The sequence below is a fragment of the Thunnus albacares genome, chromosome 7 (genome assembly GCF_914725855.1).
Source record: "Thunnus albacares chromosome 7, fThuAlb1.1, whole genome shotgun sequence".
Lineage (NCBI taxonomy): Eukaryota > Metazoa > Chordata > Actinopteri > Scombriformes > Scombridae > Thunnus > Thunnus albacares.
Genome location: NC_058112.1, coordinates 16,852,486 through 16,868,945, shown reverse-complemented (window position 1 = coordinate 16,868,945; position 16,460 = coordinate 16,852,486). Strand labels below are relative to the sequence as shown.

General features: G+C 44.2%; 1 protein-coding gene across 3 annotated transcripts in view; it reads right to left on the bottom strand.

Annotated features, from left to right (window-relative positions):
- Nucleotides 1-16,376, bottom strand: part of iqsec3b (IQ motif and Sec7 domain ArfGEF 3b) — a 32,748-nt gene extending 16,372 nt beyond the window's left edge. For all 3 annotated transcript variants that reach the window (XR_006404319.1, XM_044357832.1, XM_044357833.1), the window contains exons 1-7: nt 15,092-16,376; nt 9,821-9,895; nt 5,771-5,885; nt 4,296-4,703; nt 3,035-3,762; nt 2,151-2,312; nt 117-239 (exon numbers count right to left, since the gene is read on the bottom strand). Coding sequence is in view for 2 of the 3 variants with exons in the window: in XM_044357832.1 (XP_044213767.1) it covers nt 117-239; nt 2,151-2,312; nt 3,035-3,762; nt 4,296-4,703; nt 5,771-5,885; nt 9,821-9,895; nt 15,092-15,606 (2,126 nt within the window). In the remaining variant the exon portion in view is untranslated. The remainder of the gene's footprint in view (nt 1-116; nt 240-2,150; nt 2,313-3,034; nt 3,763-4,295; nt 4,704-5,770; nt 5,886-9,820; nt 9,896-15,091) is intronic.
- Between the last annotated feature and the right edge of the window lie 84 nt (nt 16,377-16,460).

The window sequence follows — 16,460 nt, the reverse complement described above, 5'->3', positions numbered from 1 at the left end:
CCTTACAAGCCCTGCTCAGTCATGTGATGGACTGTTGTAGCGGGGAGTCATATTAAAGAGTGAAGCCAGAGCCTGTTAGTCAGCGAGGCCAGTTTTGAGCGAGTTGACAGTCTCACCTAAAGGCTTCGATGAGTCTCTCCACTTTCTGTGCTTCTCCCTGAACACGAACATGAGCCTGGAACTTTCTCAGGGCTTCATCGAGCTCCATGCCTGAAAAATCCATCTCATCCACAACACAACTGTGAAGAGACAGACAGAAAGACAGAAAACAAAAGAGAAAAGGAGAGTGAGATAAGGTTTTTAGTTCTAGTGTTTCACAGAGAAGAGAAGGTGAATAAGCGAGTGTGCGTGTGTCCGTGTGTGTGCATGTACAACAAACTATGAGTACCCAAGTGCTGATGGCAAATCTTCCTTTTACAGTCACACTTCCATTACAGAACCACTGACCTGGAAGACGCACATAGAGACAACATGTTTGCACACATAAACACACACACACACACGCACTTTGTGCAAACATCAATGGAGAAGAAAGGGTCTGACGACAGTGGGAGATAAGAGGGAAGGAAATAGGGGATGAGAGGGTGAAATAATGAAATGCAAAGAGCAAGGGGGCAAGAGAGAGGTACATGAAAGACTGAGGACAGGCTGTGGCAATGGAAGTACATAAACAAATTTGTGTATGTACGTTTTGCGACCGTGTGTGTACATCTACGTTGGTATTTGTGTCCATGCATGTGTCTGTGTGTCAATGTGAGAGAAAGTGAGGGTGTGTGCTTGTGTGTGTGTGTGTTCAGTGCAGTGACCTATTTCTACAGTCTCTGCAACAACCTCAGCAAAAAGCCTCTCTATCCTGGATCTCTGTCTACACTGGTTGGATGCAAAAAGGGTGAGCATGAAAGCATTAAGTAAATGCGCGTTTTCATGGATGTGTTGCATTTATACAAGTGCTGCATGTCAAGTTTGTCTGTGTGTTATCACGTGTACTGTATATGTGGGGCTGGGTTCCAATAGCCAGTTCTGTTTTTAGCTCTTTTAAAATACCTGAATTCATTAAGTTCTAACAAACCTCTTGTTTAATCTTTCATTTCTTCTCTTTTTTTAGAAGTAACAAAACATCCAGGGAGTCAAAATTCATTCTTTACCTTAGAAAGAGTGGTTGACAAAAATCTCAAGGTTCACTTATACTGGAGCTTTTGACCATATCACATGGTCCTCATCACCAGATAGAGTTTGCTCAGTTGCCTACAAGCAAGCATACCTTTATTTGGCTAAAAAGCTCCAGAATTGTGACTTTCAACATGGATGAGCAATCATGGGGGTGCTCAAAATCATGGAAAGTTTGAACATCTACAGTGGCAATTAAGCAATCTAAAGAGCTTTGTGTGATATGGTCGAAAGCTCCAGAGTAGCCTACTAAATCATCATTTAGTTGTAAAATAAAGCATTGTAAGTCTCTTACTATCTAGACATTAAATCTGCCGCTGTAAATGTTCATAAGTCATATATAAATTATAGATTTTTACCACAAACTTTCAACTCTGCAACACAAGGGATTTTAGACCAGATGCTCTACAGCTTTTTTCCAGAAGGTAAATGGTCAAATAATCTATTGGAGGGGTCTTCTTAATGAACTAAAGAACTAGCTAAAAAATTAATATAAAGTGTCATGCTGGAGGAGGAAAAAAACATCCAAAGGTTTTTTTCTACAACCTGGCAACACTTCTCATGAAAAGGGAACTACAGGAGTACTACACAACCTGTGAAAATGTCTTGTCTCAATTTCTTGTGCGGCTCTGGAGCAGCTTTCAAAAGTGAGTAATATATGCTGACGATGTCATAGTGATTGGTTTTTGCTGCTTTGACTTTAGCCATCCTCCCTTAAATTAGATTTTTATCCCCAAACTTCCCCAAAACTATCCCTCAAACTTTCTGGAGGTGTAATACAGGTAATAAATTGCTGCAATACCCCTTTAATGGCTTATGATGGATCTATAAAGCATTAGTGAATGATTTAAAATTTGATTTGATTTGAAAAGAGGTTATTTATAACCTTTGTTAAAAAATCTCCATGAACAAACTCCATCATCACTCATGAAGACTGTGAGGTGCAGTATAAATGTCGCCATATACAAAAAATGAGGACTCACTCAAGAACATCTCTGTTGAATTGCAGCTTGCTGTTTCCCAAGAACTCTCCAATCATCTGTCTGCTCAGGCCCTTCCTCTGCAGCAGGAAGTGAGCCACTCCGATGGCTGTGTCTGGGACGAAACCACGCGTGATCAGGAAGTGGATGCCTCTTTCTGGGTTCCTGCCCGCAGTAGCCAACAGCAGAAAAGCAGATAGTGTTAGAGTTAACAGCGTGTGTATGATGTTTCTGTGCATTCAAGCGGAGAGGTGTGTGGGCCAGAGTGAGAAAGAAAATGCGTAGCACTGTATTTAAGAGAAAGGGTGCTTAATGTGTGTGTATGAGAGAAAGTGTGTGTGTATATGTGTGTGTGTGTGTGTGTGTGCATGGGGTGTGCATGTAAGAGGAAGAATAGTATAAAGAGAAAGAAGGAAAGGACGAGTGCATTCATGCACAAAAGCTGTTAGCTCTGGACCTCTGGATCAGACCCACTGTCACTGATGCATATGAGTTAATTTACTTTAATTTGCATTAACTAATAAAAAGTGCAGGCCAACCGTGGACTCTATTTATAGTAACTGAGAGGCTCTCACATTGTTCATGACCTCCTTGACTGCCTTTCCTCTTCAACTGCATTCTCACTCTTTTCCTCTGTTTGTCCCCCTCCCTCCTCTCTATCTCCAACTCTTTTTTTCATGGACATCACAACATGCCACTGAACAGGCAGCTCCTCCAAACAATCACAACACTAATGAGCAGCTGCTTAGAGCAGTTTGCAGGGCTACTGGAGATTTGTTAGACACACATTGTAATAAGTGTACTTTGAACCCGGAGCCAGAAGCTGCAGAAATTTTTCACAATTTTCTGTGTGCATGAGCATGTGTGTGTGTTGTCTGGCCACTCACACATTGAAGAGGTTGAGTCCTATACGGTACAGGCGTTTGCGGTGTGTGTCTGTGGACAGGGTTGGTGAGCGGCAGGAAGCCGGGTCCTGGCAGCGATCTCTTGGCAGAGAGACGACCAGGGCCTGCAGGGCCTCGGGGCTCGGTCCTCCTGGAATCTGCTGAGGATGAGTGTAGTGGTACTGCTGGTACTGGGTGTAGATCTGGGCAGGCTGCTGGTTAGACTGGGCTGTGGAGATGGAAGTGGATGTAGAGGTAGAAGTGGAAGTGGACCCCTGTCTGTCTGAGCCACTCTCCCCCTCCGTCCCTCCTACTCCCGGAGCTGGCACCGCTGAACCCCTCCTGGATCCTGGATCGACCATTTCCAGCTCCTCACTGGGAGGAGGGGCGGGAAACTCTGGCTCCACACCCTCTGCCGACTGGCCGTCTCCCCCCCCAGCCATCCCACTCACAGAGGCTTTCCTATTGCCAGGTTCTCCTCCACCTGTGTTGCCCAGAGAGGTGGTGGTTGTGGTGGTAGCAGAAGAGATGGTGTAGGAGCTATTGCTGTCAATGTGAACAGTGACATCCCTGAAGGCCATGAGCAGCGAACTGGCACTGCGGGGCAGACAAGCACTCTCAGCAGCTGCACGAAGGGCCCCGGGGTCCATCAGTAGGCCCTTCCCCTCTCCACCCTCTGACAAGCTCCAACCACGAAGGGCATCATCAATTGACTGGGCCAAGGAGTGCAGCTACAAATTTTAAAAAAACAATGCTTTTCTTTAGGTCAAGGGACATGATTCATGGGTGGAAAAGTGTGTGATACCAGCAGATTTGCTAATTAGTATTTGCTTATTATTTGTAAAACTAGATGAAACTAGATAAACAAGATAGTGACTGAACAAGCCAGCTGAGACAGTGTAATTTAGTTGAAAGAGATACAATGTAGATATAAGGCTTGATTAAACAGCTGAGTATCTGCTCTTTGCTTGGGTGAGCGTAGGATTCAAAGGCGGGGAGGTCAGGATTGGAAAATGATGTCGCCTGTCAGTGGGCTGTAGATTTATGGCAGCACAGCTGTAGGGCTTAATGATTGGTCAAAACATCAACATGAATACTGTGATTCAATTGGAATGTTTATCCAGCTTTTGGCAGATTTAACAGTATATTGATAAAAGTAAACATGAAACTACATTTCTTTTTCTGCACCATTTTGGATCCCTACTCAGAACAAAGTGTATGGGAACTATAACTGAATAAAAACAGTTATAAGTGCAGCACTCACTTGTTCAGAGAAGCAGTCCTCCAGCTGTGTGAGTGTCTGTCCAGGGGTTTGAGTTGGAGCTGGTCCTGGGCCTGGGCCAGCAGGAGGAGCAGCTGCTGGGGCAGAGGCAGGAGAAGGGGGCAGAGAGGTGGAGCGACACGGAGGCGGAGGTGGTGTTTTGGAGCGCAAAGGTATCTGTCCTCCTCCCGGATGCAGACTGTAACTGTGTCTCTGGGCGCTGTTCCGGTTTTGGCTTGAAGGGCTGGGATGGCGCAGGGAGATCCGACGGGGCAACTTGCTCTCCGACAGTGAGTTACGGATCTTTTGGAAGTTCTTGCTAAGCTGGTACTGACGGAAAGCTGTCTGGATGCGACGGGCAGCCCGCCTCGCTATGAGATGGCCTCCATACTTCTGCTCCAACTGTTCTATCTGGGGAGGGGAAGAGAGTGAGGGGGTGTGAGTTTAAATATCAAACATGTTTACAAGGCTCCGAGACTCACTGAAGACACTGCAAAAGTGATACTGCAAAGCACACAGATGCCACTGAAAAATATTTACTCATCCAGCAGCAGACAAATATCATGTTGCCATTTTGTGCCCATGACTACAAAAGACCAAAAAAATTTCAGCATTGTCTGAGTCATGAAACTCACTCACACCCTTCTTAGAAGTATCCTTCTTGCTTATCTGCCAGCTCTTTTAAAACCGGTGAGGGTTTATGGTATTAGAGCCAAAGTAAACATCATCTATCATCATTCAACAGCTAATAGTGGCTGAAGGGCCAAGGGAAGGAGGATGGATGGGCTGTGACAAAGGTGCTGTTGAGAAAATGAATAGAAAAGTAAACAACCGCACAAGCCTATATCTGTGCTGCTTGTTGGCAGAGCCCAAAATCTCAGCATCCTCCAGAATTTTGCCCTACTATATTTTCAGCAAGAGGAAGAGACGAAGGAAGCAGAGGCAGGGAAGAGGGGACAAAGAGTAAGAAAAAGGAGGACAGCCTCATGTGTGCCTGGGTGTGTGTCTGCTCACACAAGCAAACATGCCTACAAAAAGTGCACAAACACACACATACAACAGGAGCACGCACTCATATACACACACATTGCAGAAGCAATAGCAGTAGCAACAGAAGACCCTTCAGCAGTTTGCTATGAGAAATAAAGACATCTTCAGCCGCCAGAAGCAGTTATTAACTGTTACCATGACAACCTAGCATCTTTCGTGTTCCTCTCGCTGTGGCGGTGGAAACGATGGTGTTCTTTCTCATGTCAACAGTGACAGAAATAGATCTGAATGGGAATCTTTTTGTCACGCAAGGCATAATGTCAAATGATCATCCTGTCACCCTCTTCACATGCGCTCACCTCCTCACACTGAAAGAGGGATGGAGGAGTCATCATTCGCTCTGTCCCAAACACACACACACACACACACACACACACACATACACACCTGAAAGAGAAGTCACACCTCGCATTTTGAGAAAAACATACCTGTTTGTTTTTATTCTCCAGGGTGATCTCGTACTCGCTGGGGCCCTCCCTCTTGGTGCCCTCAACTTCCTGTCTGCTGGAGGACGTTCCATCCTCCAGGCTCAGCATCTGTCCGCTGCCACGGAAATAAGAGCAGAAAGCTATCAGTCCTCATCCTTCCTGACCTCCAAAACTCTGCCGTTATTGCAGTGGCAGGTCATCAACTATGTGGAGTGTGAAGAGCTTCATGAGGGAGGCAGCAGGTGGAGAGCAATGTGTGACTGTGGCGGCTCGGGGCGAGGAGGATGCTTCATGTGTCCAGCTCTGTTTCATCAGATTTGTGGCTCCACTGCAGGTTGCAGGAGAGAAACTCTGGAAATGTGACCGGGATGAAAAGACCTTTTTTTTTTAAGAGTTTACACTATAGACTTTTGCTCTGTCCTTTTATTAATTTACTATTGTCTACATAATAAAACCCCAATGGTTTATGCTATAGCAGGGCTGCAAGCAACAATATTTACATTCATCTGTTGATTATTTATTAATCGATCAATTAATCAATATGTTCAGAAAAATGTCAGAAAATAGTGAGAAATGCCTGTCACAATTTATCTGAGCTCAAGTTGACATGTTCAAATAACTTGTTTTGACCAACGAACAGCAATAACTCACATTGTGAGAAGTAGGAAACAGTGGAAATTTCGGCATTTTTAATTGGTCAGTTACAAATGTTGCTGATTAATTTTCTGCTAATCAATTAGTCAGTTTGACTAATCGTTTCAGCCAAAATCTACAGTGGGCAGTAAATTGAGATTTTGGACACTTGTGAAGTTTTGCAGCTCACTGTCAGTTGTAGTGTAACTGTAATTTACACATCTATCCAATGCGAAATATAGCAAAAAATAATGTAATGACACCACATTTTACACCGTCCCAATAAAGTTAATTTATAGAGCAATGTTTTGATGACAAAGAGATCTTTGTTAGGCTCTGTCAACTTGTCACCACCAGAGCACAACAAGCAATGATTTATCCACACACAAATACAGTCATCACTCAGGTGGTTTCCAACTGCATAATTAATCATCGATCTGTTCCAAGACAAATAAAAGCAGAATTACACTGTCTGATACTCCAGGATTTAGACAATAAATTTAAATGATGTAAACTAGACATAGAGCACTATGTAGTAAATGCAGCTTGATTTTAGACACAGAAATTGAAAGAATAGTCATTCACATTTGAATCTACTCTGAAATAGTCGTTTGGCGCACAAACAAAGTTCCACTAGATAAAAGATGTGTTACCATAGCAATTACATCATTTGGATGTCAGTGGCGGCTGTGATGAAAAGTCTAACATACTGAGTCTGCTGCATAGAACTAAAAATTACTGTTTTATGCAATTTTTTGTGTTCTGCTGCTAGGATTATAGTATGAAGAGAAAGAGTTCAAAAACATTGGAAGCACTGCAAGACAATAACAGAAAATATCCTCAAAATCAAAAATGACTTGCAGTAAAAGTAGAGGAGTAACCAAATCAGACTCCGCAGATATTTTACAATCACTTCTGTGATACAGCAGAAGTGGTAAGCAATTACAAAACAAAATACATTTAAATCCAGCATGAATCTGACCCAGGGCACTTTTTTATTCATTTCATTTCAACACAGTTTATTATGGAGGCTGTCTCCAGTGCATGCTGCCTATGATAAAGTGTCCCATCCTCCTCTTATAATCCCGGGTCCTATCCACAGATGGAACAATGTTCTTTTAAATGACAGCATTATTAGAATTCTGTGAAAGCCATACAAGGCTTACCACAGCAAATTATTACCATGACACAGCAAAAAGTGTCCTTTATATCCAAGTTCTGTTGTTGACAACTCAAGCTTCATTCATCTTGGTAAGATTTAGAAGAAAGCACAGAACAATCAGCACTTTTTATACAGCCAAACTGGACTAATGTAAGCATAGAGGTGAAACCCTAAGAGGTTTTATTATAGTGTGCAATTATGACTGTGTGTGTGCGTGATGCTGTGTACTCCAACGCGATAATACTTACTCTAATAATTTTTACACAAAGTGGACCAGTGCTAAACAAGTCTGGGGACACTAAAAATCCTGCTCATGGTTAAATAATGAGTTCATCTCTAAAGTTCCTCTTTGTTTTCTCTGATTGCTTCGAAAGCAACTATTCAGTGTCCCCAGTCAAAAGTCAGAGATAAGGGCAGAGAAGCTGGTCATATCTTTAAATGAGATAAACCGCCTGAGCGCAAGAGAGGGAGAGAGAGTGGAGCCAGAGGAATGACAGAGATGGAAACACAGAGAGAGGAAACAGGACGATACCGAGAGATTGTGTTGGTGTGTGCATGCTGGAGGCTGTCTCTTTCGAAAACTCTATTAAAACACCGCCATGCCCCAGCGCTGCATCAGAATACATTAGAGTACATTAGAATACATTAGAGGATTTAAAAGCAAGACTGGAGCTATTAATGCATCTGGACAGCAAAAGCCTCCATAATGATATGGGTGCTATACACTCTCTCCTGCTCTCTATCTCACAATCCCCCCCACCCCCCGCCCCCCACACACACACACATACACAGTAGCAAACACACCAGGCACACACCCACAGTCTCTGCCTGCCTGTGTGATGTCATAGTGGAAGAGAAATGAACATCTGTCGAATCGTATCACTCAAGGTCCCAAAGAGACCTACAGTACTGTACAACCACACACACACAGAGGCTGAGGAGAGGAGAGAAAAGGCATGGCAGGTTAGGCTGGAGGCGGATCTCATGACGTCTCGAGGGGGGTGGGGGCGGGGGGGGGGGGGGGGGGGGGGGGGGGGGGGTTATTTGTGTGCTCCGATGAATTCAGAGGATGACAGTTAGTGTGTAAAGGTGGTGCAGGTTTGCAGCCACCAGGCACTCACAACTTCATGTGATGATAATGATGAGCTACACTGTTACACAGTGCCCCTACATCTCATCATCTCAGCTGGCTGTCCACCGCTGCTGTGCCATTAGCCCATCCAATCAGGACTGTATGTGGGTGTAGGAGTTAAGTCATCAGATCAGAGAGAAGAGAGCAATTCCAGCCAGACAGATGGTGATATTAATAAAAACAGAATGTGAGAGGGCTTGATAGGGAGGGATGAGATAGAAATAATGGTGGAAAGATGATTAATAACGACAAGGGCTTCCAACAGACTGGTAAATAATGAGTAGAGGTGCATACAGAAATAAACAACTCAGGGGTGGAGGATATCACAGCAGATGAAGAGATGGAAAAAAGTGAATGTGACTGGGAAAGACTAGATTTAGAAATGTTCTTTTAGAGTACAGAGGGTTGAAAGGCGGGAGAAATTCCGGAGGAGGGAGGGCAAACAGTAATCATTGAGAAACAAGACCAAATCAGCTTTTCCAGAGTTGAAAACAGCTCATTCAAACATGCCGAAGTGAAACGTCATGCATTCACACACCCCCATGCACACACACACACACAAAAAAACATGAACAAATTCATACAACAAACAGACAACCAGCCCACACAGAAACAGACGGCAAAAGTGGCTACAGCAGATTCTGAAAGTCAACACTTTTATTCTGTGGTTACTATGGTAGTGGTAGCCGTTGCGTCATTGCTGGGTTGCCATGGGCACTTTTATAGTGGCAATATCAGCTCATTCACCCCCCCCATCCCCCCACCGCCTCCTCTTTTTGCCTTTTTATACGTACGTTACCCTTGAGGCTGTCAGAGCTAGCTTTGTTATGAAGCATTTAACTCTCACACGCAGCGGACGCACTGTAACTTCAGTGACCGCAGGCTCCACATGTACATAAATACACTAATTGACACTCACATACAGTACTGTGTACACGCTAACAAGCTTGATGAAAGAGCCTGGGTGTGGACATGACTCAGTTAGATGACACACATGTACAGATAGTCTGCATATTTACAGTCACACAAACTTTTCAATGGTTGAAGGAGCACACTGCAAGAAACCAAGGAGCAAAAACAGGAAAATGAAAGTGCCTGTGATTGGTGGTTAAATCAGTCTTACCCGGATGAGCCGGTGGTGTCAGCCTCAGGATGCTCAGGGGCGGGGCAGCAAAACTGATGCAGCACTGTCTCGCTCCTGCAGGACAGACAACAGAGGAGGAGGAGAGGTGAGCAAGGGGAGAGGAGACATTAGAGGTGGACAGAATTGGAAGAACAACGTGTCATTCAGTAATTATTGGCTGTTTGCTTTGTTCCCTCCTTCAGTTCATTCTTAGTCCAACATCCCAAAAGATCCTGAGGAGGCTCTCATTAGACTCTTCTGGATTATTTGCATGGTTTCTGTTTACGATTTGGCACTGATCCCAGGGTAAATACCCTATGTAGGTCAATCCAAGGCTGAGAACGCTTACAATGTGTGAGTGTATTTATATGTTTGTGTGTGTGTGTGTGTGTGTGTATGTGTGTGTGTCTGGATGTGCTTGTTTATGCCCCCTTTCAATCCATCAGAGCAGTGGTGATTTAGCAGAATTCCCAAACCCAATCTGGACAGATGGTAACTTCAGCTCTGTTTCCTCGTCTTAAGTTCGCTTCTCTTATTTCTCTCTCAAACATCTTAAATTTACATTCATATTTTGAGTATTTTGCTGGCACACTTATTTAGAGCAATTTAGAGTGAAAAGCACAAAACTATATAACTGACACACATAATGTGTAAGCCGTTGCATAGATCGACCCTTCTGACCTTCTGGATGCTGGATGACCTCTCACTACCAGACATAAAAATGAGCATGATCATGACTTTAAATAACATCTTAAAGATACATTGTTTCAGAGGTGTGGGGGCGGGCATAGGTCACATTATCCTCTTCCACAATAAGCCCAAAGCATTCAGTTAACAGTGAATTTCTTGGCTACGCTACAGTAAGTCTTCTGACCTGGGCTCAGCATATTGCAAGTGACACAGACCCACACTGACAGCCAGTCAGAGTCATTGTAAGCCTCAGAGTGACAGTCTGAGCTATAAAAAGCTTCATTTTCACAGCAACTTCTACAGACTTAAAGGGACACTGTTTTTTTTTCTCCTTCTTTTTAATACCTCCAATCAACACTCCTCACACCCGGTTTCTATGAATAATACTCCTCCATCTGTTGTAACACCTACCTCACCACTGACACCCCACACACAGACTAACACGCAAACATACACACATGAATAATATGTTCTCCGTTTAGCAGCACTTCTGCAGTAGTTTACAACCTTGGCGTCAAAACTTTGTGAGCCTCTTAGAGCCTGAGATGAGGTCCCAAGCGCAGTACCCATGCTGCCTTAATGGAAGGACGGCACTTTTAAAATCCATCACATTTTATTCAGAAATACTTTTTTTGCAGTAATTCCCTCTGTTAACCACTCCCAGGGGCTTTAAAAACTCTCAAAAACACTTAAATCTCAATATTCATTTTTCAAAACAGTGATTTTCTTTATGGTGCTGCTCTCCTCTGCATCTCAAACACCAGGACCAGAAAACCTGATAAAAAAAATAAAATTAAGTACACCACCTGTAATTAGCCAAGCTAATTTCCATCATTCAGTCAGACTCATCTCTCATGCATCCAACTGATTCTTTTCAAACATGCTAATCAACGTACAGTATGTTAAATTTAGTAGGATACACTGATAGACTGAATGTAGAATAAACAATGTGACAATAATGAGTTTCATGTTTTTCCCCTCCAGGTTACTTCACAATCATCACATAATAAGTCAATTACTTTTTTAATTTTACTTTTGTAGTCCCTTGACTTATAATCTAGCCATAAACAAAGCTTTCATATATAAGATAAATCTATTTTGTCACTAAAACTATTTAATGTTTAAACAAATCTGTTAATTATTCAAGAATCCATCCATGTTCTTTGAGAGTTAACGCTTCTCACGTCCTCCTCAAGGTGAAAACTAATTCAAGACATACACACATCTGTGCTGTGCAAGTGTGCAGTAGTTCACTATGTTGTAAGTTTGTAGGAGGGTCACAAGGCGAAGTAAGTGTTATGTAATGCACGGGAAAATTAAATCATGTGAATGAAACGATTTAATTACTGCACACTGTCAGCACTGAGTCTATCAGCGATATAACCTTTTGGTCATGGCCCTTTTGGCATCTGATTCATCTTTATACATCTTCATACTAAAGCCGCATGATGTAACAACCAACCAAAAAGGGAGCAAATCTCAAATATCTGAGTCAAATCTCACATCAATCATTGATTTAAAAAACACCTTAAAGATTAGGCCAACAATATATGTTAAAAATCTGTGCAATACAAATGAAGATAGAAAAAAGGAGATTGATTCTTTTCTCTCTAAAAGGTTAGGTGAGCAATGCAAACAAGAGCAACGAGAGAAGTTCAAATACGGGGTAGAGGAAGGAGATCATAACTTAAGGCCAAAATGTAAAAACTGTGGAGCAGCAAAACTAGTTCCTGTTCACCATTAGTATGAGAGCTGAATTATTTTGCCAGGCTAATATAAATATAAATAAATAAAACAGCCTCATGCAGTGAGGAAGAGGCCAGGCTGCTTGGGTCCCTTAGTACACACACACACACACACACACGCACACACACAGAGTCAGCAGGTCTATCCATCTGTCTGTACAAGGCACACACATAATGGCCATCCGCATCCAACAACGCTTACAAAGAGAACAGGTGAATATTTTAAGAGTACATGCCTCCTGCCGTCGGCCCATGTTCTCTCTTGCTGTGCCCTGTCCTCCCTCTCACCGTCCCTCTCCTCTTTCCTGTTTTGTAAGAGTACTTTAAACGCAGTGCTTTTCATCGGCCGGTATCCAGTAGATGGTGTAAAAGAAAGCGGGGGGACAAGGAGGAGGGTTAACATGCAATAAAATCAGCTACATTTGTACTGTGGACTCAAAAATGATGCCAGTACATTGTGTGCACCTCCCACTGTGCCACGGGACGCCATACTCTGTCCCTCAGGTTTCCAACCTATCTGTTTGTCCGCCAGCAAGACAGATAAACGGAGGAGACAGCTACCTTAGATGCACCCTTTTTTCCATCTCCTTCCTTCTCTCTGTTTTGGTCTCTCTCTGTACCTGTCTCACACTCTGTGCACTGAAACCCCCCTCCCTCCCTGTTTTTTTTTTTTCTTTTTTTCTTTCTCTGGTCCATTCCAATGTCAGCCTCAAGCTCCTTCCTCTAGACACCTCCAAGGGCTCCATCAAAGACAACGACTGAGCATGCATCTTTCTCTTTCTCTGTCTCTCTCTCTCTCTCTGCCTTTTCTCTCTCCTGAGAATGGCTGATTACTGTTCGCTCCATGGGCTAAGTGGGGCAGATAGGAGGCTCAGCTGGAGAAAGAGACAGAGAATGAGTGGAGGAGAGGATCCTTTCTCTTCCCCCATAGGCACATCCACGTGCAGTGGCAACACTGACAACAATGCAAAGCATATAAACACACACAGAGCCAACCCTGCGCAACGCATGCCATATAGGGCAAAGAAAATTGGACTCTATAGGGTTAGATAAACATTTAGATTAATGCATACAGTAAAAACGTGTGAAAGAAAGCAAGTGTGCGCCGCTTGCCAACACGTGCGCCTACACTTAAACATTCAGCATGCAGACATACAGTATGCACCAAAGCACACACGTTTGTAGCACAGAAACACGCTTGCACACACAAGTCACTGACAACAGGAATAGCACAGGGCAGATCTGATCCCCAGTCAGCTGCAGACAGGATGCAGCAGGCAATGACAGGGAGGTGAATCCTCCAAAAAATGCAAGTGAAAGCTTCGCCTCCCCCTCACCTGCTTGGCCTGCCGGGAGCAAAAGTAGAAATGATGTGTTAAGCACATGGCCTCATCCAGAGAGACTTATAATCAATAAGAAAGTGGGGATGTAAGGTTACATTCAAGGACACACATCAGCAACCGCAGAGACAGGAAGGCCGATTTAAACCAGGAGCCCCACATTTCTGCCTGATCATGTGATGGATGCTGTACAGCTTTTACAATAACAATTTTAATTTATTGTGATTTCCTCCTCACCAAACCTCTATTCTGTAAAATGAATAGAAATTAAGAACTGGTGTAACTCTGGTTCATGTCAAAGAATAACAAATAGTTGCCGGGGGCTAAGCTCTTTATAACAGCACAAGTCAGGTTAAAGGCAAGGCCGTAAAAGAGAGCAACAGGCAGATACACACACACAACTCAAACACAGGAAGTGTAAAGTGTGACAGGTGAAATATTCGCTATAGATTTAATATCAACAACTCCTCTTTTTTTGTATCCCCTTCTGCACTCCTCTGCTCCTCTCAACTCCTGCTCTGTTCTGTGTTGCTCCTCTCAGTGGGGGTGGAGTCCCAGAGAGACCAATCAGGACTCCTGCTGGGATACAACTTATGAACAGAACACACACGCGCGCGCACACACACACACACACACGCACACACACGCACAGAAGGAGAAAAAGAGAGAAGGATGGGTTTTCTCTCATTAGGTGATGTGCTGATGTACTGTGAGGCTCCGGTGCCAGGCAGGGGGTCGTGGTGGTGGTGGTGGTGGTATGTGTGTGTGTGTGTGTGTGTGTGTGTGTGTGTGTGTGTGTGTGTGTGACTATATGCACGTGTGTCTCATCTAACACAGCAACATCAGAGGCCCGAGAGGTCCCGTGAGAATTCTCAGATCCCGTGCAGTAATTAATAGAGAAACCCAGCAGCACCATGGACAGCGACTCGCGGTGTCTCATCATCACACATGAAGCTGCTCCTGTCTCGAGCTGACATTGACCGCTGCGCCGAGTGTTTTCCCAGCACACACACACACACACACACACACACACACACACACACACACACACACACACACACACACACACACACACAGGCCTACAGCTGTTTGTTATGTAATGATCCAGTGATCGTGATCCAGTTTCTCATTTAAATAATCCACCTCTTCCTCTTCTGGCACAGTCCTGAGCAGACACACACAGCTGAAAATTAGAAATTTTCAAGCGCCTTCTTCATTAATTAAACGCCTCTCAATCTGCAGGACACGCACGTGCGCGCGTGTACGTTTCATAATTATTCAGTGTTAGACTAATGCCACACAAATACTATGAAGAATTTGAAAAGACAACTATAACCAAGATAAGAAACGCATTTGGCTGTGGGTCGATACTGCAGAAATCTCAATACCATTTTTAAAAAATGTATTAAACACCCTTGAAACCTTCTTTTTGCCTATACAGTATATTCCCTAATGGACTATATTAAGACAGACGCACACATATAACATTTACTCACTCGGATTTCTTAGTCAGGGCCAAGGATCGACAAAGGGTTGTCGAGGTCATCGGAACCAAAGAGCGGCAGCTGGGGCAACTTCCATCGTTTTCTGGGTCACTTTCAACCGGGGTAACCACGGACGGGTCGGCCGGGACCAGCTGCATGTCTCCTGGGTCCATAGGTTGTGGAGGCGACGGCTGAACCCCCGGAGCCGCCTCGACCTGTGCTGTTGGAGGCGCATGGTCTGGCAGAGACCCCGCACTAGGGTCCTGAGGGTGATGGTGATGATGAAGGCAGCTGGGGTCGGGGTGATGATGATGGTGGTGGTGGTGAGGGTAAGGATGCTGCTGTTGTACCCTGACGTCCCGCAGGTGCCTGTTTTCGCCGATGAGGTCGTCCACCCGCCGGTCCAGCTCCTCTATCCGGGCGCGCTGGGTCTGGATGAGACTCTGCTGGTTCTGGACGATGGTGGTGAGTTCCCGCAGGTACAGAATCGCCTGCACCGGGTTTTCCAGCAGGCTGGAGCTCATCATATCCAAGACAAGAAGAGGGATGAGAAGGATAAGAAGAAGAAAAGAAGCTGGAATGACGGATGGAGGACTGGGATACAAAAATATCCGTGAGCGCGGATGAGAAGGTGAGATGTCCTTCCACTCTCCTCTCCTTTTTTTGCTCGGTTGTGAATGAGGCTGCACCGACCGAGCCAGCCTCCGCTTCTCCGGTCGTTTCCTTCCCTCCGCTCTCTCTCTCTCTCTCTCTCTCTCTCTCTCTCTCTCTCTCTCTCTCTCTCTCTCTCTCTCTCTCACTGCGCTGAGTGGTGCTGATGAGAGGAGCCAGATCCAGATGTGACAGGAGGGAGGGAGGGAGGAGGGGAGGAGGAGAGGCACTGGAGGACGAATGCGTCATTACGCACAGGCACGAGAAAACTCCAGAGCAAGATCGCACCCTATAGGCTGTATAAAGAGGTTCAACATTTGAGCCAGTGTGTGATTTACTGCACACGAAATCTGAAGATATTTTTTTCCCAGCACACGTCTATTCTATTTTCCGATATAGTTTACCACAGGTCGCCAGAATATTCTTTTCCTTAGAATAATATACATGTATGATGATAATAATAATACATTTAGATTGAAAATTCATTCTTGGCCGTGGAAACAGCAGTTGACAAATCAGTGTCACCTCAAGGTCCATTCAGTAGCTGTTCTGGAGCTTTTGATGATATCACATAATCTTCACTTGGGAGAATGTTTTGTCAACTATTTTACACCAATTGGAGTTGCATTTAAATGATGCATGAAGAGTGAGATAAAAGAAATACAATTTCTTTTTTAAAAAAAACAATGATAAAGTGGGTTTTCCAAGTTTTATACCTCTTACGTTGACC